General features: G+C 34.1%; 1 protein-coding gene and 1 long non-coding RNA gene across 2 annotated transcripts; both read left to right on the top strand.

Annotated features, from left to right (window-relative positions):
* The first annotated feature begins 5,459 nt into the window (after positions 1–5,459).
* Positions 5,460–6,140, top strand: LOC109170452. The gene is made up of 3 exons (XR_002052439.1): positions 5,460–5,498; positions 5,918–5,970; positions 6,062–6,140. It is a non-coding gene; the product is annotated as an uncharacterized LOC109170452 (long non-coding RNA).
* A 5-nt stretch (positions 6,141–6,145) lies between these two features.
* LOC109169861 (putative SWI/SNF-related matrix-associated actin-dependent regulator of chromatin subfamily A member 3-like 3) lies at positions 6,146–21,896 on the top strand. Its single transcript, XM_019318748.1, has 17 exons — positions 6,146–6,213; positions 6,284–6,321; positions 6,408–6,522; positions 8,292–8,402; positions 8,630–8,701; positions 8,879–8,939; positions 8,992–9,059; positions 9,191–9,334; positions 9,451–9,575; positions 20,535–20,562; positions 20,686–20,753; positions 20,836–20,958; positions 21,063–21,110; positions 21,193–21,315; positions 21,420–21,519; positions 21,719–21,815; positions 21,851–21,896. Exons 1-17 carry the CDS (start codon positions 6,187–6,189, stop codon positions 21,859–21,861), a joined length of 1,359 nt encoding a protein of 452 aa, XP_019174293.1. The 5' UTR covers positions 6,146–6,186; the 3' UTR covers positions 21,862–21,896.
* The last annotated feature ends 1,390 nt before the right edge of the window (positions 21,897–23,286 follow it).

The raw sequence follows: 23,286 nt of genomic DNA, 5'->3' as shown, positions 1-23,286 counted from the left end.
AAGAAGCAGATGAGAGAAAGCTTATCTTTTGTTTGTGACTTAAAGTTTACATTGAAAGAATCTCTTCATTTGAGGGTAAGAGAGCAAATGTAACATTACATTCCAAAAATAACAGGGAAATTTGATATTTATTTTTTGTAACCAAGCAATTTATTAGTTGAAACTTATGGTTGACATGTAGCCTGTCATCTTGGTATTTATCAATTCTTGATGCTTTACTGGTGGAATTAGATGGCCTCGGCGAGTTCTAAATAATTTTTAAAATTCACATGGACTTATCAGTAGGCTTTAACATGATTGGGTGACTCAACTGAACATTAATCACACTGCGCACAAAGAACCCCCAACTGAACATTAATCACACTGCGCACAAAGAACCCCCAACTGAACATTAATTACAGAGGCTAGACCGGTGCTCACTGCGCACAAGGAACCCCCCTCACTTTGAGAGGTTGCTCCCACACTGCCGCTGGTGAGATTCGATCCCTTGTAATTATTATTCCAAAGTTTCACCTCTATGACCAGTTGAGCTACCCATGCGGGCTACATCAGCACATCCTTGACCTTGCATATTGCATATGACATGTAGTGATCTCTTTCATGTGGGAGGTCATGAGATCGAACCTCAGTGGAGACGTTGTTGACTCTCTATACTTTATTAGGTTGAGAAAGTAGCATTCACATATTGCATATCTTGCCCATCCACACTTACACTTTCCTTGCACATAACAAATGTAATTGTAGACTGGTAATTACTAAGGACAAGATAAGGTCTATAGCGTTGAATTCTTGATCAAATTTGCCTTACCTGTCCCATGCCTTTTATGATTTCGTCTGTGTAACATTCCGGTTCTGAATCTTGGAGTGACAGGAGAACATCAATCATCGTCTTGTTTCTCCGATCACCGGAAGAACATCGTCTCCTTGTTTGCTTATGCTCTTCGATCAATTCTTGCATAAAGCGGTCTCTTTTCTCCATCAACACCCTCAGCTTGTCTTCAATCCTGTTTAGCTTAAACCACTTAACAATCGGCACAAAGTCGCCGATATTTGTAGCTCCGCTTACCTGAAAAGTCTTGGCCACGATTGCTTGAAAAATGGTTTAAAAAATCAAGAACACAAAATGAAAAAAGAATAAGAGTTATGTATTAATTTCGAACTATACTCCGCGGATCTTATATGACATTAACTCTAGACAAATATATTAGAACTTTATAAAATATTTTAGTATTGTTTCCATAATTTTAATAGATTTAAAAATACATTTATTGAAATTAAACTAATAATTCATTAGTATTTATGCATTTTTTTTAAAAAAAATTATAAATACATAAATATTTGTGCATGCTAGATATTTTGTATTTTTCTATTTTCGTGCCCCTTTGACCCATGGACAAGTTCAGGTTTAGCACTTTTTTAGAAGGTTGGTTATATTTTAATAATTTTTAAATTAATATATATATATATATATATATATAATAATAATAATAATAATAATAATAATAATAATAAACGACAGTCACTCTACCCTCCTCCCATCTCCGTGGGAGACGAAAGAAGAGGGGGGCAGGGTGTTTTTTTATAATTATTTTTAAAATTTTTTTTTAATTTAAAAAAAAAAAAAAAAAATTAGTCGGTCACCGGTAACTGGGCCGTAAAATTTAACGACAAGATTAAATGTGACACAAATTAAATAGTCATGCACCTAATTTGAAAATGTTAATAGTTAAAAATCAAATTTGATACAAATTGAATAATCATGCACCTAATTTAAAAATTTTAATAATCAATGACTAAAATTGAATGCATGTATTATATAGTCGAGGAACTATAAATGTTATTTTCTCTAACAACTATTAGTCAAAGTGGCAAAAAAAAATTAAAAATAGAATTAATTATATTAATGGTTCATTGACTATTGTTATTTATCAATTTTTATCATTCAATTTTAACTTAGAACATAAATGGTCATTTGACTATTGATATTTACCCATTTTCGTCATCGACTTTCAATCTAATCATAAGTGGTCATTTAATTATTGATTTTTTTTTAAATTTGGTCATCTATTTAAATATCATTTTAATAAAACTTTAGTTCTTCACAATGATGAACTCAATGTATTAAGTTTATGAACTCAAATTGTTCATCTCAACAAAAAGCTAATTTTTATATTATTATTCTTAAATTTAATGTTTATTAAATATATATTTAACTGTATGACCAAATTTAAAACAAATCCAATAGTCAATCGGTCATTTATAGTCATATAGAAAGTCGAAGACGAAAATTGATAAAAATCATAGTCAAGAGACCATTTATGATATAATTAAAAGTCAAAAAAAAATCTAATATTATGAATGTTAATAGTCAATTAACCATTAATGGAATTCACTATTTAAACTACTATATTTTTATTTAAACATTATAAATTATAATTTGTTGTTGTTGGTGTCAATAATAGTTATCTATCGTAAAATAATGTTTAATAAAAGTAATTATATTCATTATTAAATTAATCCATAATAAAAAAAGACCACGTGTTCACTTTTACTAACACTTTTTCGATCGAGCCCATCACACCAAGTATTCATCTTGCGATTTACAGAATTACATAGTATACATCGTTATAGTATTCCCGGTCCCTTCTATGCAAAAAATAATAATAATAATAATAATAATAATAAAATAAAATCATGTAATGGTTGTAGTTTTCTTGTCATATAAAAATGTCTAGTGGTACAAAGTGATTCTTCTAAATGAAACTTCATGGGTTCAAGCCCCAATGAGGCGATATTGAGTTTAGTGGATTGACAAAGTAGTTTTGAACGGATAATACATTGTAACAAAGTCAAAAGTACTAAAAAGAGTATTAATTATTCAATTATAATAATTCAACTAAATATTGATATGTTAGTTACACATTGCTTTTAAATTAAATAAAATTACTTATATGATTTATTCTCTCGTGTATTTTTTGTTACTATTAGTTTTTTTCATAAAAATTTAATTGATGAAATATTGATGGGGTGTTTGAAAAATAAATTATAAGTCAAAGTCAATATAAACACAAATATTTAAAATATTACTGTATTTTTATTTAAACATTATACATTATAAATTTGGTTTGTTACTGCCAATAGTAGCTATTTATTGTAAAAGATTCTTTAATAAAAACTAATTATGTTTATGTTAAATTAATATATAATAATAATAAAATATTTTATTGATTGAGCCAATCACACTAAGTATTCTTTTTGCGATTTATAAAATTTACATTGTATACACCATCATGTAGTCGTTGCTTTTTTTTTTTTTGTCACCTAAAAAATATTAATGATTCAATCATAATAATTCTATTAAATTATGATATGATACTGAGAATTACATATTACTTACTGCATTTATGATTTATTATTTTATCCAAATTTTTTTTTCTTTATGTTTTCCATGTAATATTTATGAGGTGTTTGAAAAATAGATTATAAACCAAAGTGAATAATAGGGAAAATGGCACTTTTTACCCCTGAGTTATATACTTATAGCACTTTTTCCCCCTCAATTATTTAGGTAAGCACATTAGCCCTCTTAATTATTCTAAAAGTGGTGCTTTTTCCCCCTGATATATTAAATTGACATTTATACCCTTAAAGTAAACATTTTATTTATTTTACTACAACAAATTATTGCGTATACGTAGGGATGACCACGGTTCGATTTGAATTGAACGGATACTAAAGCAATCGAATTAATAGTTTACGGTTATAATTCAGATCTAGAACCCAATATTTAAATGTCAATTTATTAAAATTATGTATCAAAAAAATTGAATCTTGAACCGTGAACCGGCGGTTCCGGATCTGATTCGCGATTTTGAACCGTCTTTATTTTAAAATTTTATTTTTTATTTTAAAATAGTCTAAATTCAACAATAAATGTATTTTATTTTTTCAGTTCGGAACATGAACCGTCCGTTCCGGTTCACAGTTTTAATAAACTCTAAATATCGAATTTCGATTCTAATTTGTAATTGGAATATTTCGGTTTGGTTGCTATAGTGTTTGTTTAGTTTGAACCAAATTATGGTCATAATTTGTTGGAGAAAAAAATAAATTAAATATTTAGTTTAAGGGTAAATATGTCCATTTAACATTTCAGGGGGGAAAACAGCCACTTCAATAATTTAGGGGAAAAAAATGCTATAGGTATATAACTCAGGGGAAAAAAATGTCATTTTCCCTGAATAATATAACACAAATATTTATGCTTTCAAAAAAAACACAAATATTTAAAATTTATAATCTAAATAACTTTAAGAGTCAGTTGAGAAGAATGTGGATGCTCTAAGTCGGTGGAGCTTGCCCAACGCGCTTTTTTTTTTTTTGGAAACTGCCCAACGTACACTTACTGACTTCTTTATATAGATATCTCTGCCAGTTCTTCATCCTCAAGGCTTTTTCAGTGATCAAGAAGCAACATAAGTATAGCCGTTATAGCGAAAGAGGTTTCGGAACGTTGTAAGTATTCAACAAAAACTTGCTAGTGTTACTTTGAATCTTTGTATTTTCTTTGAATACTTGTTAGATTTGGCAGATAAAGTTTAATCACTGTGTAGTTCTTTGCTCCCTTTCTGTATTCCTGGATTTCCCCACATTTTTGGGTTCTTTTTCCTTTATTATTTAAAAAATGATTTTTAGTGTGTTTAAGTATTCTTTATAGTTTTTAAAATGTTTTTTTCGCTGTTCTTGTTAGTCTTTAAAATGATTTTCAGCATTTGGAAGTGTTATTTTTAATTTTTAAAATAGTTTTCAGAGTTATTTTTTTTAACATTTACATTCTTGATATGTTTTTTTCCTTTATTTTTGGGTTCTTTTCCCTTTGTTATTTTTAAAATGATTTTCAGGGTTTTAAAGTATTCTTTTTAATAGTTGATGTTTTCCTTGTCAGTTCTGAACACACAAGATGATCTACAGGCGGTATGCTGGGTTATTCTTCTCGCTCTGTGTTGATATGACGGACAGGGGGTTGGCTTATTTGGAGTGCATCCACTTGTTTGTGTAGATACTGGATCACTTTTTTAGTAATGTCTGCGAGTTAGATTTGGTTTTTAACTTTCACAAGGTATGGTTTGTCAGTCTTTCTCATTGTGAATCTCTGTATTTTCTTTTATTTCTACTGTATTCACCTTGTGTATGCTGCATTGTAATTTATACTTCTGATTGATTGTTTTCCTATGAAGGTATATCTAATCTTAGATGAATTCTTACTCGCTTGGGAGCTCCAAGAAACAAGTAAGAAGGTGAGAGTAATCGCGAGAAGAAGGATTTTTCTCGCGCCTTATCCTTGTTCTAGTGAGGTGTACTTTGCAAAGATTTTGCAGAAAAAATGGATGTTTGATTTCTTCTGAAACTGCAGGCTATCATAGAGAGTTTGAATGAATTGGAGAAATTGGAGTAAAGATTGATGATCCATGATGGCCAACCTTCATCCATATTCCAAAGTATGCACCTTTTTCATTTGCTCCCCTTTGATCTTTCTGAACATTTAGGATTATGCCTGCTTCTGTTTGAGACTTTGAATCTCTAGAATTTCTTTCGATTTTACTCGTAAAGAAGATGGATTGAGTGTTCATGTCATAGGATTGAAGAAGACATTGTGATTGATAGGTCATTTCCTCCCCCTATTCATGATTTAGTTTGCTTTTGTCCTTTAGGTAGAACTCTTTTTGTTTCGGTCCAATGTCATATCTTGTCAAACATGAGACATTTGTCTCGTCAATGATTATCTTAAAACACTTACTTAATTCACAACTTATTGAAGTTATTATGTATGATACGAAGCGTCATTTGTATTGAAGGAAGCAATTTTGTTTCTGCTTTCCTGTATGAAAAATTTCTTACTGATTTTCCGATGTTATAGCATGACCTGAGGTTCGTGAATCAGCAGGGTTGGCATTCAGCACTCTCTACATGGTACCACTTGTTAGTTCTTGGTGTGTTGACATACCAGTTTTATATTTTAAATATTAGTTTGATGATGAATTGATGATGGTTCATTGTGTAGACTGCTGGAATGCAAGCAATTGATGAGATTGTTCCTACACTTCTGCATGCTCTGGAGGAAGATCAAACCTCTGATACTGCTCTAGATGGTTTAAAACAGATTTCTAGGTTGAAAACCATTTGCAAATGTGTATTTTCTTACATTTCTGCCTGGGCACCTTTTCTGATTTTTAAAATGTATTGGATGCTTCTTTCAGTGTCAGGACCAGTGCTGTGCTGCCAGCCTCATATCCTTCCCAAGCTTGTCTACCTTCCCCTTTTGTAAGTATTGTGACTATTTCTTATAGCTTTTTTTTATAGAGTAGTATTTCTTTATTATTCACAATGATCTTTGGTTTTATATCCAGCGCCTTCAATGCACATGCCCTGGGAGCTTTAGCAGAGGTTGCTGGACCTGGTCTTGATGCCCTCCTTGGTACCATCCTTCCTGCTTTACTCACTGCAATGGGCTATACTGATATGGTAGGAACCTAATTTTTATGCCATAATGCCATTTACTTGGTTTCCTCTTTCACATCATTTAAATTTGAGTCTTTGCTTAAGTTGATTTGTGTGTTTTTTTTTTCATTGCATAATTTGCATGTGTCATGCTTTCACCTTGAAAATATCGGAGGTTCAAAGTCTCGCCAAGAAAGCAGCAGAAACTGTTGTCACTGTAATCGATGAGGAAGGTATCGAATGAAATACTGTCGGAGCTTCTCAAAGGAGTTGGAGATATTCAGGCATGATTTATTGTTTTGCATAATGCTAATGTGCTTTTCTTTTCTTTGTATTCCAGTTTTTAGCTAACACTATTTAAGTTTTATTCTTCCAGGCTTCAATCAGACAAAGTTCTGCGTACTTAATTGGATATTTATTCAAAACCAGTGATCTATATCTTGTTGATGGGGCTCCAAATGTGACATCCACCCTGATTATTTTACTAAGTCATTCAGATTCAGCTACCGTGACAGTATTATTTTGATTCATTGCTTGACATTAATACAATGCACTTTAATTTACTGGTTTATCTTACCGTGCTCCTTTACAGATTGCTTGGGAAGCATTGTCTAGTGTTATAAGTTCAGTTCCTAAAGGAGTTCTTCCTTCATATATAAAGTTGGTTCGTGATGTATACAAACATGCAGGGAGGACCAATTCTAAATTTCTAATGCCTGGTTTTTGCCTCCGTAAAGCTCTTCAACCTGTGCGTGCTTCCTATTTCCCTCCAGGTATTCCTGCTTTGTTGTCCGACTGATTGCACTCTGGAGTGGTATCTTCTTCTTTCTCTTATTCTCACCATTGGTTGAATTCTTCAAATCTACTAAAGCCTTTAATGTAATGGAACTTGATTTCAGGGTATTTGCATTGGTTTAAGTGAAGTGATGGCAAGTGCTGGGAAGAGCCAGTTGCTGAGTTTCATGGACAAGCTTATCCCTACCATTCGGACAGCACTTTGTGATAGGTTTGAGATTGTTTACTTGTATTGAAGGAAGCAATTTTGTTTCTGCTTTCCTGTGTGAAAAATTTCTTACTGATTTTCTGATGTTATAGGCTTATAGCATAACCTGAGGTTTGCGAATCAGCAGGGTTGGCATTCAGCTCTCTCTACAAGGTACCACTAGTTAGTTCTTGGTGTGTGAATATTAGTTTGATGATGAATTGATGATGGTTCATTGTGTAGACTGCTGGAATGCAAGCAATTGATGAGATTGTTCCGACACTTCTGCACGCTCTTGATGACGATCAAATCTCTGATATTGCACTGGATGGTTTGAAACAGATTTTAAGGTTGAAAACCGTTTGCAAATGTGTATTTTCTTACATTTCTGCCTGGGCACCTTTTCTGATTTTTAAAATGTATTGGATGCTTCTTTCAGTGTCAGGACCAGTGCTGTGCTACCTCATATCCTTCCCAAGCTTGTGTCCACATTCCTCTTTAGTAAGTATTGTGTCTGTTTCTTATAGCATTTTGTATACTAGTATTTCTTTATTATTTCCAAGGATCTTTGGTTTTATATCCAGTGCCTTCAATGCACATGCTTTGGGAGCTTTAGCAGAGGTTGCTGGACCTGCTTTACTCACTGCAATGGGCTATACTGATATGGTAGGAACCTAATTTTATGCCCATAATGCCATTTACTTGGTTTCCTCGTTCACATCATTTAAATTCGAGTCATTGCTTAATTTCATTTGTAAATTTGAGCCGTTGCATAATTTGCATTTGTAATGCTTTTACCTTGAAAATATAGGAGGTTCAAAGTCTCGCCAAGAAAGCAGCAGAAACTGTTGTCACTGTAATTGATGAGGAAGGTATCGAGTTTTTGCTGTCGGAGGATCTTAAAGGAGTTGGAGATATTCAGGCATGATTTATTGTTTTACATAATGATAATGTGACTTTCTTTCTTTGTATTGCATTCTTTAGCTAACACTATTTAAGTTTTATTCTTCCAGGATTTAATCAGACAAAGTTCTGCATGCTTAAAGTGATTCAGATTCAGCTACCGTGACGGTATTATTTTGATTCATTGCATGACATTAATATAATGCACTTCAATGTACTGGTTTATCTTACCGTGCTCCTTTACAGATTGCTTGGGAAGCATTGTTTAGTGAGATAAGTTCAGTTCCTAAAGGAGTTCTTCCTTCGTATATAAAGTTGGTTCGTGAAGGAGTGTGAACATTTTCTCCGGTGAAGCAACTGCAGAATTTCCTTCTGCATTGGAAACAGCAAGAGGGGGAGTGAGTTTTATTTTGTTACTCCAATTTAATATCTTGATGTCCTGGTTTTTGTTGTTGTTGCATATATTAATTTCTCTGCGAAATGTGGTTTCTGCAGATCTTAGAAGATGCTACCCCTGTAATGACAATTGCTCTAATACTTGTTAGGCCGGGCAAGGGTATCCCTGATAATCAAGAACTTGCTGAGGAGCCTATTACTCAGCATTCTAGGAACAGAAGGATTAAAGAAAGGTGGCACTCTCATTGTTTGTCCTATGGCATTACTTGGTCAATGGAAGGTGTGGCACTTCATTGTTCGTCCTATGGCATTACTTGGTCAATGGAAGTTGAGTTTATTAGTCTGTAGCCCCTTTCTTGCTTAATGTCAATATGAAAATGTGTCTGATATTGATTATAATTCTCATAACAGGATGAACTTGAAGCCCATTCAAAGCCAGATAGCATTTCTGTTTTTGTTCATTATGGTGGGGAAAGAAGTAATGACCCTAGAGTGATAGTAGAAACAGATGTGGTCTTGACAACCTATGGTCTTCTAACTGCTGCATATAAGGCTGTAAGTAATCCAGCCTTTTTCAGATCAGTATCAATGTTTTTCCCACGAGCTTGAAAGTGTATTTATTCTGTTCATTTGGTTCTATGTGCATTAACCAGTTTTTAACTGTGATTTAGGATGCGGAGAGTTGCATATTCCATGAAGTTGATTGGCATCGAATTGTACTGGATGAAGCACTCACCATAAAATCCTGGAGAACTGTGAGTGCTAGGGCTGCATTCACATTGTCTGCACATTGCAGGTGGTGTCTCACTGGTATTCCACTTCAGGTATGTTTCCTCATCTAAGTTCCCATTTATCATATTTCCTAAAAAAAATGAGGCTTTCATAAGACCGTCTCATTTGATAGAAATCTGATTTATGTTAATGATGTCCTCACTAATTGCTGCAGAATAATTTGCAAGATCTTTACAGCCTTCTGTGTTTCTTGCATGTTGAGCCATGGTGCCATTGGGCATGGTATGTTTTCTATATTACTAACTGTATATATACATGCTAATAAGTTTAACTGAATTACTTAAATGTTTGCTATCTTTTAGGTGGAATAAGTTAATACAGAGACCTTATGAGAATGGTGATCTGGTGATCAGAGAGCATTGAAACTGATCAATGCAATTCTTAGGCCTAAACCCTAAACGCATGGTTTGTTTTCTATATTACTAACTGTATATATACATGCAAATAAGTTTAACTGAATTACTTAAATGTTTGCTATCTTTTAGGTGGAATAAGTTAATATAGAGACCTTATGAGAATGGTGATCTGGTGATCAGAGAGCATTGAAACTGATCAAGGCAATTCTTAGGCCTAAACCCTAAACCCTAAACGCATGGTATGTTTTCTATATTACTAACTGTATAGATACATGCTAATAAGTTTAACTGGATTACTTAAATGTTTGCTATCTTTTAGGTGGAATAAGTTAATACAGAGACCTTATGAGAATGGTGATCAGAGAGCATGGTATGTTTTCTATATTACTAACTGTATAGATACATGCTAATAAGTTTAACTGAATTACTTAAATGTTTGCTATCTTTTAGGTGGAATAAGTTAATACAGAGACCTTATGAGAATGGTGATCAGAGAGCATTGAAACTGATCAAGGCAATTCTTAGGCCATTAATGCTTAGGAGAACAAAGGAAACAAAGGACAAGGAAGGGAGGTAGTGTTCTTCACAACTTTGCAAACATTCTTGAGTTGCTACTCAGACTGAGACAGTGTTGCAACCATCCTTTTCTTGTGAGGAGCCGAAATGCCATTAGAGCTTTACTGTGCATGTGTCTATATGAAATATACTCTGATCTCTAAAACAGTTTATTTCCCCTAAATCTGCAGCCGAGCCCGATGTAGACTAATATGCAAACAAGCTTGCCCAGAAGATTCTTGAAACAAACCCTGATTTGGATAAGGTCTCACAAAAGTATGTTAGGAACAAACCCTGATTTGGGCTATACTGATATGGTAGGAACCTAATTTTTATGCCATAATACCATTTACTTGGTTTCCCCTCGTTCACATAAAATATAGGAGGTTCAAAGTCTCGCCAAGAAAGCAGCAGAAACTGTTGTCACTGTAATTGATGAGAAAGATATCGAGATTTTGCTGTCGGAGGTTCTTAATGGAGTTGGAGATATTCAGGCATGATTTATTGCTTTACATAATGATAATGTTGACATTCTTTCTTTGTATTGTATTCTTTAGCTAACACTATTTGGATTCATTGCATTATTACAATGCACTTCAATTTAGTGGTTTATCTTACAGATTGCTTGGGAAGCATTGTCTAGTGTTATAAGTTCAGTTCCTAAAGGAGTTCTTCCTTCGTAAATAAAGTTGGTTCATGATGTATACAAACATGCTGGGAGGACCAGTTCTAATACCTGGTTTTTGCCTCCGGAAAGCTCTTCCAACCTATGCTTCCTATTTCCCTCCAGGTATTCCTGCTTTGTTCTTCAACTGATTGCACCTTCTTCTTTCTTTCTCTTATTCACTATTTGTTGAATTCTTCAAATCTACAAAGCCTTTAATGTAATGGAACTTGATTTCAGGGTGTTTGCATTGGTTTAAGTGAAGTGATGGCAAGTGCTGGGAATAGCCAGTTGCTGAGTTTAATGCACAAGCTTATCTCTATCATTCCGACAGCACTTTGTGATAGGTTTGAGATTGTTTACTTGTATTGAAGGAAGCAATTTTGTTTCTGCTTTCCTGTATTAAAAATTTCTTACTGATTTTCTGATGTTATAGCATGACCTGAGGTTCGTGAATCGGCAGGGTTGGCATTCAGCACTCTCTACAAGGTACCACTATTTAGTTCTTGGTGTGTGAATATTAGTTTGATGATGAATTGATGATTGTTCCTTGTGTAGACTGCTGGAATGCAAGAAATTTATGAGATTGTTCCGACACTTCTGCATGCTCTTGATGACGATCAAATCTCTGGTACTGCTCTGGATGGTTTGAAACAGATTTTAAGGTTGAAAATTGTTTGCAAATGTGTTTTTTCTTACATTTCTGTCTGGGCACCTTTTCTGATTTTTAAAATGTATTGGATGCTTCTTTCAGTGTCAGGACCAGTGCTGTGCTGCCTCATATCCTTCCCAAGCTTGTGTCCATATTCCTCTTTCGTCAGTATTGTGTCTGTTTCTTATAGCGTTTTCTTTATTATTTCCAAAGATCTTTGGTTTTATATCCAGTGCCTCAATGCACATGCTTTGGGAGCTTTAGCAGAGGTTGCTGGACCTGCTTTACTCACTGCAATGGGCTATACTGATATGGTAGGAACCTAATTTTTATGCCCATAATGCCATTTACTTGGTTTCCTCGTTCACATCATTTAAATTTGATTCATTGTATAATTTCATTTGTAAATTTGAGCCGTTGCATAATTTGCATTTGTAATGCTTTTACCTTGAAAATGTAGGAGATTGGAAGTCTCGCCAAGAAAGCAGCAGAAACTGTTGTCACTGTAAATGATGAGGAAGGTATCGAGTTTTTGCTGTCAGAGGATCTTAAAGGAGTTGGAGATATTCAGGCATGATTTATTGTTTTACATAATGATAATGTGACTTTCTTTCTTTGTATTGCATTCTTTAGCTAACACTATTTAAGTTTTTTTCTTCCAGGATTTAATCAGACAAAGTTCTGCATACTTTGAGTGATTCAGATTCAGCTATCGTGACGGTATTATTTTGATTCATTGAATGACATTAATATTTAATACAATGCACTTCAATGTACTTGTTTATCTTACTGTGCTCCTTTACAGATTGCTTGGGAAGCATTGTCTAGTGTGATAAGTTCAGTTCCTAAAGGAGTTCTTCCTTTGTATATAAAGTTGGTTCGTGATGTATTCAAACATGCAGGGAGGACCAGTTCTAATACCTGGTTTTTGCCTCCAGAAAGCTCTTCAACCTGTGCTTCCTTTTTTCCTCCAGGTATTCCTGCTTACTTTTGTTTGTGAACTTAAAGTTTACATTGAAAGAATATCTTCATTTGTTTTGACTTGTCCAATTAAGGTCCTTCAACCCGTTTCTTCTCAGGTGACTGAAGTCTGATGTTGAGAAAGGTCTTCCTCCCAAGAAGGAAACTATGCTCAAGGTTGGTATGTCCCAGATGCAGAAGCAATATTATAAAGCTTTGTTGCAAAAAGATCTAGAAGTTGTTAATTCTGGTGGAGAGCGAAAGCATCTTCTAAATTTAGCCATGCAACTGCCGAAATGCTGCAATCATCCATATCTGTTTCAAGGTGCTGAACCAGGACCTCCTTATACTACGGGGAGAGCATCTGATAGAGAATGCTGGTAATGTTTCAATGCAGAAGCGATATTATAAAGCTTTGTTGCAAAAGGATCTAGAAGTTGTTAATTCTGGTGGAGAGCGAAAGCATCTTCTAAATATAGCCATGCAACTGCCGAAATGCTGCAATCATCTATAAATGATATTATTGTTCCCTTTTATAATTTTGTGCCGTGGTATTGACCGAGCAATTTCCTCTTATCTTGTAATGCAGATGACCAGAATTTTAGACATTTTTGAAGACTAAATGTACCGTGGTCATCAATAGTCAATATTGACGGATTGACGGAAATACTGGTGGGGAGGATCGTGATGTATTGAAGCCTTTAACAAGCCAGGATGTGAGAAATTTGCAACCATGGTGGTGGCTTCGTCTCTTCTCACTATGGATCTAGTATTCACTGATTTAGATTTGAGAGTGTGCCTTTTCTTTCTTATGTTTAATTTTGATCTTTTTTTTTCCCTCACTCCCTCACTCTGTGTGCTTGTATATAATATGTTATGGAGTTCCATATTTGTCTAGTTTTGTTCTATATCTCTTTATTTGTTGTTCTGGAATCTGTGTAATATGTTTCTTATCAATTATTGATTCACAGGAACACATATGAAAATTATTGCTATAAGGAGGCAAAAACTTGAAGAGGGGAAAGCTAGACAGGTGAGTCATTTATTGACTAAATTTTATTTTACCTTAATTAAGTGTATCATTTTTCACATATTTTTATTATGATCTCCTCAATTTGTTCTCAGTTTTGCTTATATCCTTAGCATCAGACCCCAATCTTTGCTCCATAAAACAAGACCTAGGAAATTTACCGGCAACTTGTTCACTTCAACTGCTGAAACACGTACAGAAGACAGAAAGGTTAATATGCATTTTTATGTCTTGCATTTTATTTATGGACATTAATTTCTGAATCTAATATGTGGTGAAAATTTCTATTTCAGATTTATGTTCGAGAACCAGCAGCCCCATTTATTTCAATGGCAGAAATGATGAAGAAGTTCAAATCTAGTACAAGGGAGATGTCAATGCGACGCTTGAATTGTTCCATGTCACTTATAAATACAAATAACTTGCTTAAAAGTTCCATTATTTTTCTAGTACATTTTCTTTAAAAATTTAAACTATTTTTCAGGGTGGTATGGCTGGAATCAGTTCAGAGGAAGGAATCCTAAGCTTACACTGACAAGGCCCAAGGAACCTGAACTTGAAATAGCTCAACGTTACCGTCCAGTAAAACTTAAGAGCTCAGCTGAGTTGGAAGAAGAAATGATGGCAAAATTTCCCAAGTTTAAGGCTCGCCCTCTAAATAAGAAGGTACCTCCATTTTGAGTGACCGCATTATTTTCCTGAGTGTATACATCTTGCCGTAGTAAGAGACTGCTTTAGTTTTCATGTGCTTTTTGTTTATTCCATGTGTTAATTTCATTTTTATTATTTTTTTCTACTTTTTATCCCTCATCTAACTTCCCTTCTCATTTGTGCAAGTGTATCTTTCTCTCTTTTTCCTTTTTCTTCATTGTTTGTTTTATTTGTTGTCTTCTACTTCAAAATTTTCATTCTTCCTCTTTTCGCCTTTCTCCTCATTTCATAATCTACTACTCTTAACTCTCTTTTTCTTCTCCTTTTCGTTCTACTCTTAACTCTCTTTTTCTTCTCCTTTTCGTTCTAATATTTATCATGTTCTTTCTTTTTATTCTAATCTCCCTTTTTTGTTCTTAATTTTCTTCTTCTCTTTCCCATCTTCCTTAATCGTTTCTCTCTTTCTTTCCTTCTTTTTCCTTAATGTTCTCCATCCTTTCTTACTCACCAACTCTAATTTCCATCCCTTCTCGTTTTTTCTTTATTGACCTTCTCTCTCTCTCTCTCTCTCTCTCTCTCTCTCTCTCCATCTATATATATAATTTTTATCTTATTCTGCAAACTCTTTCTCACTCTTTTCGTTTTTTTGTTTATCTTACCCTTCTTTCTCCTTTTATATCTTCCTCCATTCGTTTTCTCTCTCTTATCCTCATCCACCTTCTTTCTCTTTATTCTTTTCATTAAAGTGTAATGTTTATCTTTCTCTCCATTTTGACACTCATTCTTCATTTTCCATATTCCTTCAACTTCTCTTTTTCTTTTGTCTTTTCTTCCTATTTTTGCTCTGTTTTTCTTCTCCTCCTTGTCCTTGTATTAATTCGCTTTCTTCTTAATCTCATTTTCTTCTTTTTTTCCCTTTTTTTTTTTCTTTCATGTTCTCCATCCTTCCATAAAATAATTCTCATACTTCTTTTCCCTTCCTCTCATGTTCTTCCATAAAATAATTCTCATACTTCTTTTCCCTTCCTCTCATGTTCTCATAACTTTTATAATTCCCTCTTTCTATTATTATCCTCGTCACCTTTCTTTATCTTCTTTTAGTTCATTCCTTATTGTTATCTATACATCCTTTTCATCCCTATTTTTCCTTCCACCTATCTTCCCATTTCATTTTTCTTTATCTACTATTTCTTCTTCTAATCTTTCTCTTTTTTATTACGCATTTTTCTCTATGTCCTTTTTTCTTATTTTCCTTATACTTTTTCTTCTTTATGTTTTCCCCTTTTATCTTTAATTTTTATCCTCTCCTTTCCTTCTCATTATCCAAAGTCTCTTCGTCTTTTTATTAATCTTCTTTTTCCTTCTCCTTCCATCTCTTATTTGTCTTGTTATTTTTCATCTTTCTACCTCTTGTCCTCATCTAAATTCCCTTCTAGTTGTGCATGTCTATCTTTCACATGGTGTGTGGTATTATTTTTCCCCATCTTGTCCTCGTATTCATTCTCTTTCTTCTTTTGTCTTCATGTTCTCCATCCTTCCTTAAAATAATGCTCATACTTTTTTCCGTTCATTACTCTTATACTTCTTTTGATTATTATTCTCATCCTCCTTCTTTATCTTCTTTTTGTTCATTCCTTACTAATCTTCCCATCTTTTTCATTATTTCATCCCTATTTTTCTTCCTTCCACCTATCTTCCATTTCATTCTTCTTTGTCTACTCCTATTTTTTCTTCTCCTCTTTCTCTTTTTCGTTCACGTTATTCTATATCCTGATTCTTTCTTATTTTCTTCCTATTTTTTCTTCTTTTCCTTTTCCCTTCTATTATTCTATTTATCTTTGATTTTTTTCACCACTTTTCCTTCTCATTCTCCAAATTTTCTTAACTCTCATCATCCTCGTCTTTTTTATTTCTCTTCCCCTTCTCCTTCCATCTCTTATTCCGTCCTGTTATTTTTGCTTTTTATCTCTCATTTAACTTCCCTTCTCATTTGTGCATGTTTCTCTCTTTTCAGTTTGACCCACGTTTCTCTTCCTCTCGTTTTCTTTTTCTTTTTTCTTCATCGTCTCATTTTTCATTATCTTTTACTTCAAAATTTTCATTATTCTTCTTTTCGCCTCTCTACCCATTTCTTAATTTATTACTTTACTCTCTTTTTCTTCTCCTTTTCGTTCTAATATTCGTCATGTTTTTTCTTTTTATTCTAACCTTCCTTTTTCTCTTCTTAATTTTCTTCTTCTCTTTCCCATCTTCCGTATCCGTTTCTCTATTTCATTCCTTCTTTTTCCTTCATGTTTTCCATTCTTTCTTACTCACTCTCATTCCCATCCCTTCTCTTTTTTTTTCTTTGTTGACCCCCCCTCTCTCTCTCTATGTATGTGTATATTATCATCTCTTTTCCTTCTTATTCTTCAAACTCCTTTTCTCACTCTCTTGTCTTTTTCCTTTCTCCTTTTATCCTCTTCCTTTCACTTTCTACCTCTTATCCTCATCTACCTTCTTATATATATATATATATATAAAATTTTTATCTTATTCTGCAAATTCTTTCTCACTCTTTTCGTTTTTTTTGTTTATCTTCCTCCATTCGTTTTCTCTCTCTTATCCTCATCCATCTTCTTTCTCTTTATTCTTTTCATTAAAGTGTAACTTCATTTTCCATATTCCTTCAATTTCTCTTTTTCTTTGTCTTTTCTTCCTATTCTTATTGCTCTTTCTCGTCGTTTTTTTAATCTACTGCTGCTCTCTTTTTCTTCTCCTCCTTGTCCTTGTATTAATTCACTTTCTTCTTACTTCTTTATCTTCTTCATTTTCTTCTCTTTCTCATCTTCCTCTCATTTTCTTCCTTTTTCCCTTTTTTTCTTTCATGTTCTCCATCCTTCCCTAAAATAATACTTCTTTTCCCTTCCTCTCATGTTCTCATAATTTTTATAATTCTCTCTTACTATTATTTTCCTTGCCAAATTTCCTTATCTTCTTTTAGTTCATTCCTTATTGTCATCTATTCATCCTTTTCATCCCTATTTTTTCCTTCCACCTATCTTCCCATTTCATTTTTCTTTTATCTACTCTTTCTTCTTCTCATCTTTCTCTTTTCTATTACGCAGTATTCTCTGTCTTTCTTCTTCCTTTTATATATTTATTTATTTATTTTTCGTTATATTTTTTCTTCTTTTTGTTTTCCCCTTCTATTTTTCCACCTTTTCCCTATCATTAATTTTTATCCTCTCCTTTCCTCATTCTCCAAAGTCTCTTCGTCTTTTTATTAATCTTCCCTTTCCTTCTCCTTCCATCTCTTATTTGTCTTGTTATTTTTCAGTTTTCTACCTCTTGTCCTCATCTAAATTCCCTTCTAGTTGTGCATGTTTATCTTTCTCATGGTATGAGGTATTATTTTTCTCCATCTTGTCCTCGTATTCATTCTCTTTCTTCTTTTTTCTTCATGTTCTCCATCCTTTCTTTGAATAATTCTCATACTTTTTTCCCTTAGTTACTCTTATAGTCATTTTTATTATTATTCTCATCCTCCTTCTTTATCTTCTTTTAGTTCATTACTTATTAATCTTCCCATCCATTTCATTCTTCTTTGTCTACTACTATTTTTTCTTCCCCTCTTTCTCTTTTTCGTTCACATTATTCTATATCCTGACTCTTTCTTATTCTCTTCCTATTTTTTCTTCTTTTCCTTTTCCCTCTCTATTATTTTATATATCTTTGATTTTTTTCGCCACTTCTCCTTCTCACTCTCCAAATTTTCTTAACTCTCATCATCTTCGTCTTTTTTATTTCTCTTCCTCTTCCTTCTCCTTCTCATTTGTGCATGTTTATCTCTCTTTTCATTTTGACCATCGTGTCTCTTTCTCTCGCTTTTGTTTTTTTGTTTTTCTTCTTTTTCTTCATCGTCTCATTTTTCATTATCTTTTACTTCAAAATTTTCATTATTCTTCTTTTTGCCTCTACCCATTTCTTAATCTATTACTCTACTCTCTTTTTCTTCTCCTTTTCGTTCTAATTTTCATCATGTTCATTCTTTTTATTCTAACCTTCCTTTTTTTCTCTTCTTAATTTTCTTCTTCTCTTTTCCATCTTCCTTATCCGTTTCTCTATTCCATTCCTTTTTCTTCCTTCATGTTTTCCATTCTTTCTTACTCACTCTCATTCCTCCCATCCCTTCTCGTTTTTATCTTTGTTGACCTTCTCTCTCTCTCTCCCTCTCTCTCTCTCTATGTATGTATGTATATTTGTATGTGTATGTGTATATTATCATCTCTTTTCCTTGTTATTCTCCAAACTCCTTTTCTCACTCTCTCGTCTTTTTTTCTTTCTCTTTTTATCCTCTTCCTTTCGCTTTCTATCTTTTATCCTCATCAACCTTCTTATTTTTCTTCTCTTTATTCTTTTCATTAAAGTTTTATTTTTATCTTTTTCTTCATTTTGACCCTCATTCTTCATTTTCCATATTCCTTCGTCTTCTCTTTTCTGTTTGTCTACTGCTACTCTTTTTTTCTTCTCTTGTTCTCATATTCATTCTCTTTCTTCTTATTATACCCACTCTTTCTCTTCTTCCTTTCCTTCTTGTTCTTCTTCTTCTTCTCTTTCTCATTTCATTCACATTTTCTTCCTTTTTTCCCTTCATTACTCTCATAATTCTTATTTTTTCATCGTTTCTTTTTCCCCATTTATGTATCTTTAATTTTTATCTTGTCCTTCTCATCCTCCAAGTTCTATTTCCTCCAAGTTCTATTTTGTCTTTTTGTTAATCTCCTCCTTCCTTCTCTTTCAATCTCATTTGTGCGTGTTTATCTTTCTCATGGTGTGAGGTATTATTCTTCCCCTTCTTGTCGTCATATTTATTCTCTTTCTTCATTTCCTGATTTATTATAACTTGGCGGTATGAATTTCTTGCTTGCAGTGGAGTATTCTCCATTGATAATTGGAATGGATGTTTCCCATGGCATTTTCAGGTCATTCATTCTTTTCACACAAATGGTATAGCCAGCCTGTCACAGTATGTGAAGCCACTATTTACTAACTGATTTATATGAAATGCTTTTTAATGGAGAGATGGTTAATTTATTAATATCAGCTTTGTGTTTACCTTTGTGAATTTGTCTACGTTCTTTATGCTTTGAAATAAATCTTGAATGCATGTATATATAGGATTTCACAATTGGTCTGATTCTTAATTCTGTAATATGGGCACCAATCCACTGGAATTTGCATAATAAGCCTTAACTTTTGAGCAATGTATAAGGATTGTTGATAGGAAGAAGTGACTCCTGAAGGATTGTGAACATTTTCTCTGGTGAAGCAACTGCAGAATTTCCTTCTGCATTGGAAACAGCAAGAGGGGGAGTGAGTTTTATTTGTTACTCCAATTTAATATCTTGATGTCCTGGTTTTTGTTGTTGTTGCATATATTAATTTCTCTTCGAAATGTGGTTTCTGCAGATCTTAGAAGATGCTATGGGCCTGGGGAAAACTGTAATGACAATTGCTCAAATACTTGCTAGGCCGGGCAAGGGTATCCCTGAGGATAGGTGAGGACATGCCTATTACTCAGCATTCTAGGAACAGAAGGATTAAAGGTGGCACTCTCATTGTTTGTCCTATGGCATTACTTGGTCAATGGAAGGTGTGGCACTCTCATTGTTCATCCTATGGCATTACTTGGTCAATGGAAGATGAGTTTATTAGTCTGTAGCCCCTTTCTTGCTTAATGTCAATATGAAAATGTGACTGATATTGATTGTAATTTCTGTTTTTGTTCATTATGGTGGGGACAGAAGTAATGACCCTAGAGTGATAGTGGAACCAGATGTGGTCTTGACAACGGTCTTCTAACTGCTGCATATAAGGCTGTAAGTAATCCAGCCTTTTTCAGATTAGTATCAATGTTTTTCCCATGAGCTTGAAAGTGTGTTTATTCTGTTCATTTGGTTCTATGTGCATTAACCAGTTTTTAACTGTGATTTAGGATGCGGAGAGTAGCATATTCCATGAAGTTGATTGGCATCGAATTGTACTGGATGAAGCACACACCATAAAATCCTGGAGAACTACGAGTGCTAGGGCTGCATTCACATTGTCTGCAGGTGGTGTCTCACTGGTACTCCACTTCAGGTATGTTTCCTCATCTAAGTTCCCATTTATCATATTTCCTAAAAAAAAATGAGGCTTTCATAAGACCGTCTCATTTGATAGAAATCTGATTTATGTTAATGATGTCCTCACTAATTGCTGCAGAATAATTTGCAAGATCTTTACAGCCTTCTGTGTTTCTTGCATGTTGAGCCATGGTGCAATTGGGCATGGTATGTCTTCTATTTTACTAACTGTGTATGTATACATGCTAATAAGTTTAACTGAATTACTTAAATGTTTGCTATCTTTTAGGTGGAATAAGTTAATACAGAGACCTTATGAGAATGGTGATCGGAGAGCATTGGAACTGATCAAGGCAATTCTTAGGCCATTAATGCTTAGGAGAACAAAGGAAACAGAGGACAAGGAAGGGAGGTAGTTCATTGTCTTTTTTTCTATTTTTCTTGTAAAACTCAAAGTTTACTTGAGAAGCAAAGCCTTATCTGGCAGCTTATTGATGTCTTGTTCCTTTGAATTAGGCCAATTCTGTGTTTCTTGCATGTTGAGCCATGGTGCAATTGGGCATGGTATGTCTTCTATTTTACTAACTGTGTATGTATACATGCTAATAAGTTTAACTGAATTACTTAAATGTTTGCTATCTTTTAGGTGGAATAAGTTAATACAGAGACCTTATGAGAATGGTGATCGGAGAGCATTGGAACTGATCAAGGCAATTCTTAGGCCATTAATGCTTAGGAGAACAAAGGAAACAAAGGACAAGGAAGGGAGGTAGTTCATTGTCTTTTTTTCTAGTTTTCTTGTAAAACTCAAAGTTTACTTGAGAAGCAAAGCCTTATCTGGCAGCTTATTGATGTCTTGTTCCTTTGAATTAGGCCAATTCTTGTCCTGCCACCAACTGACATCCAAGTCATTGAGTGTGAACAGTCGGAAGCAGAGGGTGATTTCTATGATGCCCTCTACAAGAAATCTAAAGTAAGATTTGCTGCCCCAGCAAGTTTGTTTGGTTTCCCATTTTCTCATGCTCTTTAAATACCCTCCAAGAAAGCTCTGATTTGTGTGTGTGTTAAGTAACATCATTTTCAAGGTTCTTTCAGATCATTCAGACATGTGGTTCGAAATCTGATATGCATTTTTGGGACTGGGAACTAACAGTTTCTTGTTGATGAATCAGGTCCAGTTTAACGAATTTGTAGCACAAGGCGAAGTTCTTCGCAACTTTGCAAACATTCTTGAGTTGCTACTCAGACTGAGACAGTGTTGCAACCATCCTTTTCTTGTGATGAGGTGTATGATGAAATATACTCTGATCTCTAAAACAGTTTATTTCCCCTAAATCTGCAGCCGGGCCGATGTAGACAAATATGCAAACAAGCTTGCCCAGAAGATTCTTGAAACAAACCCTGATTTAGACAAGGTTGCGCAAAAGTATGTTGAAACAAACCCTGATTCTGCCTCTCAGAAGGTGCCTACTTGAGTCTGCAGATGATCCTGTGCTCACACCTCGTGCACACACAATATGCAGATTATGTCTGTTATCAGGCTTGCGAATTCCATCTTCTGGAATGTGTCCAATCTGTTGTCAATTGTTAAATAGAAACAAGCTGGACAAGTAAAGCAAATAAATTCAGAATTGATGTTAAGAAGCACACACCTCGTGCACACACAATGTGCAGATTATGTCTGTTATCAAGCTTGCGAAATCCATCTTCTGGAATGTGTCCAATCTGTTGTCAATTGTTAAATAGAAACAAGCTGATCACTTGTCCTAAAGCAAAAAAATTCAGAATTGATGAAGAAGCACTGAAGGAGTCTTCAAAGGCCACGGAACTGATGGATTGCTTGCAGGTATACACGATTCAGGGTCTGGTGAAAAAAGCATTGTTTTGATCCTTGGCTTGACTCACTGCAGCTGTAAATAAGGATGAGCTACTGCAGGTGGTGAGATGGTTTTCAGTTCCAAGGATAGCACAATCACAGATGAAGATATAGATAGGTTCATTGCTAAAGGAGAAGAGGCTACAACTGAGCTTGATGCCAAGATGAAGAAGTTTACAGAAGATGCTATCAAGTTTACGATGGATGACCATATGCTATCTTTTCTCTCTCTCTGGGATAATCTAGATCTCATTTTATGCAGCTGCTGATATCTATGATCTTTCGTTTTTTGGGGTTCTTTTTCTGAAGCTGCCATTTCTGATATTTTACTTTGTTGCTGATGAAGGATGAAAATAAGGTTGATTTTAAGTTGCCAGTGAAAATTGGATTGAGCCACCAAGAAGAAGCGAAAGCGCAAGTATGCTAATTGCCAGCTGACTAATAAAATTATCTTTTTGTTGAATGATTTTTGACAATTCTCTTTGTCAATAGTTACTCGGAGTCCGAATATTTCAAGCAACAGAATGGTCATGCAAGACCCAAAGAGCCTTGAATTCCTCACATGCCTCAGTTGTAAGCACCTCCCTGTGATATGTTATTTTAGATTATTTTATCTACTTGGACCATAGGTTTCTGTTGCATATTGAATGTTGTTCATATCAAACAAACTCAACTCAACTATGGCTTAACTCCAATCCAGTTTGGCACCCCCTCACTTCTAATGTATTTCTATAATCTGTTCTTTCTCCTAAGCCCTTCTATTTTTATCATTGATATACAATATCTTTGTTTTGGGCCTTGTGACTAAATCCCCTGTTTATTACCCTTACCCTTGTTTCCTTGTATTTTTTTCTGATCAGCCAA

The sequence above is a fragment of the Ipomoea nil genome, unplaced genomic scaffold, assembly GCF_001879475.1.
Source record: "Ipomoea nil cultivar Tokyo-kokei standard unplaced genomic scaffold, Asagao_1.1 scaffold3321, whole genome shotgun sequence".
NCBI classification, from domain to species: Eukaryota; Viridiplantae; Streptophyta; class Magnoliopsida; order Solanales; family Convolvulaceae; genus Ipomoea; species Ipomoea nil.
Note: the sequence above shows the minus strand (reverse complement) of the source record. Positions and strands in the feature narration are given on the sequence as shown.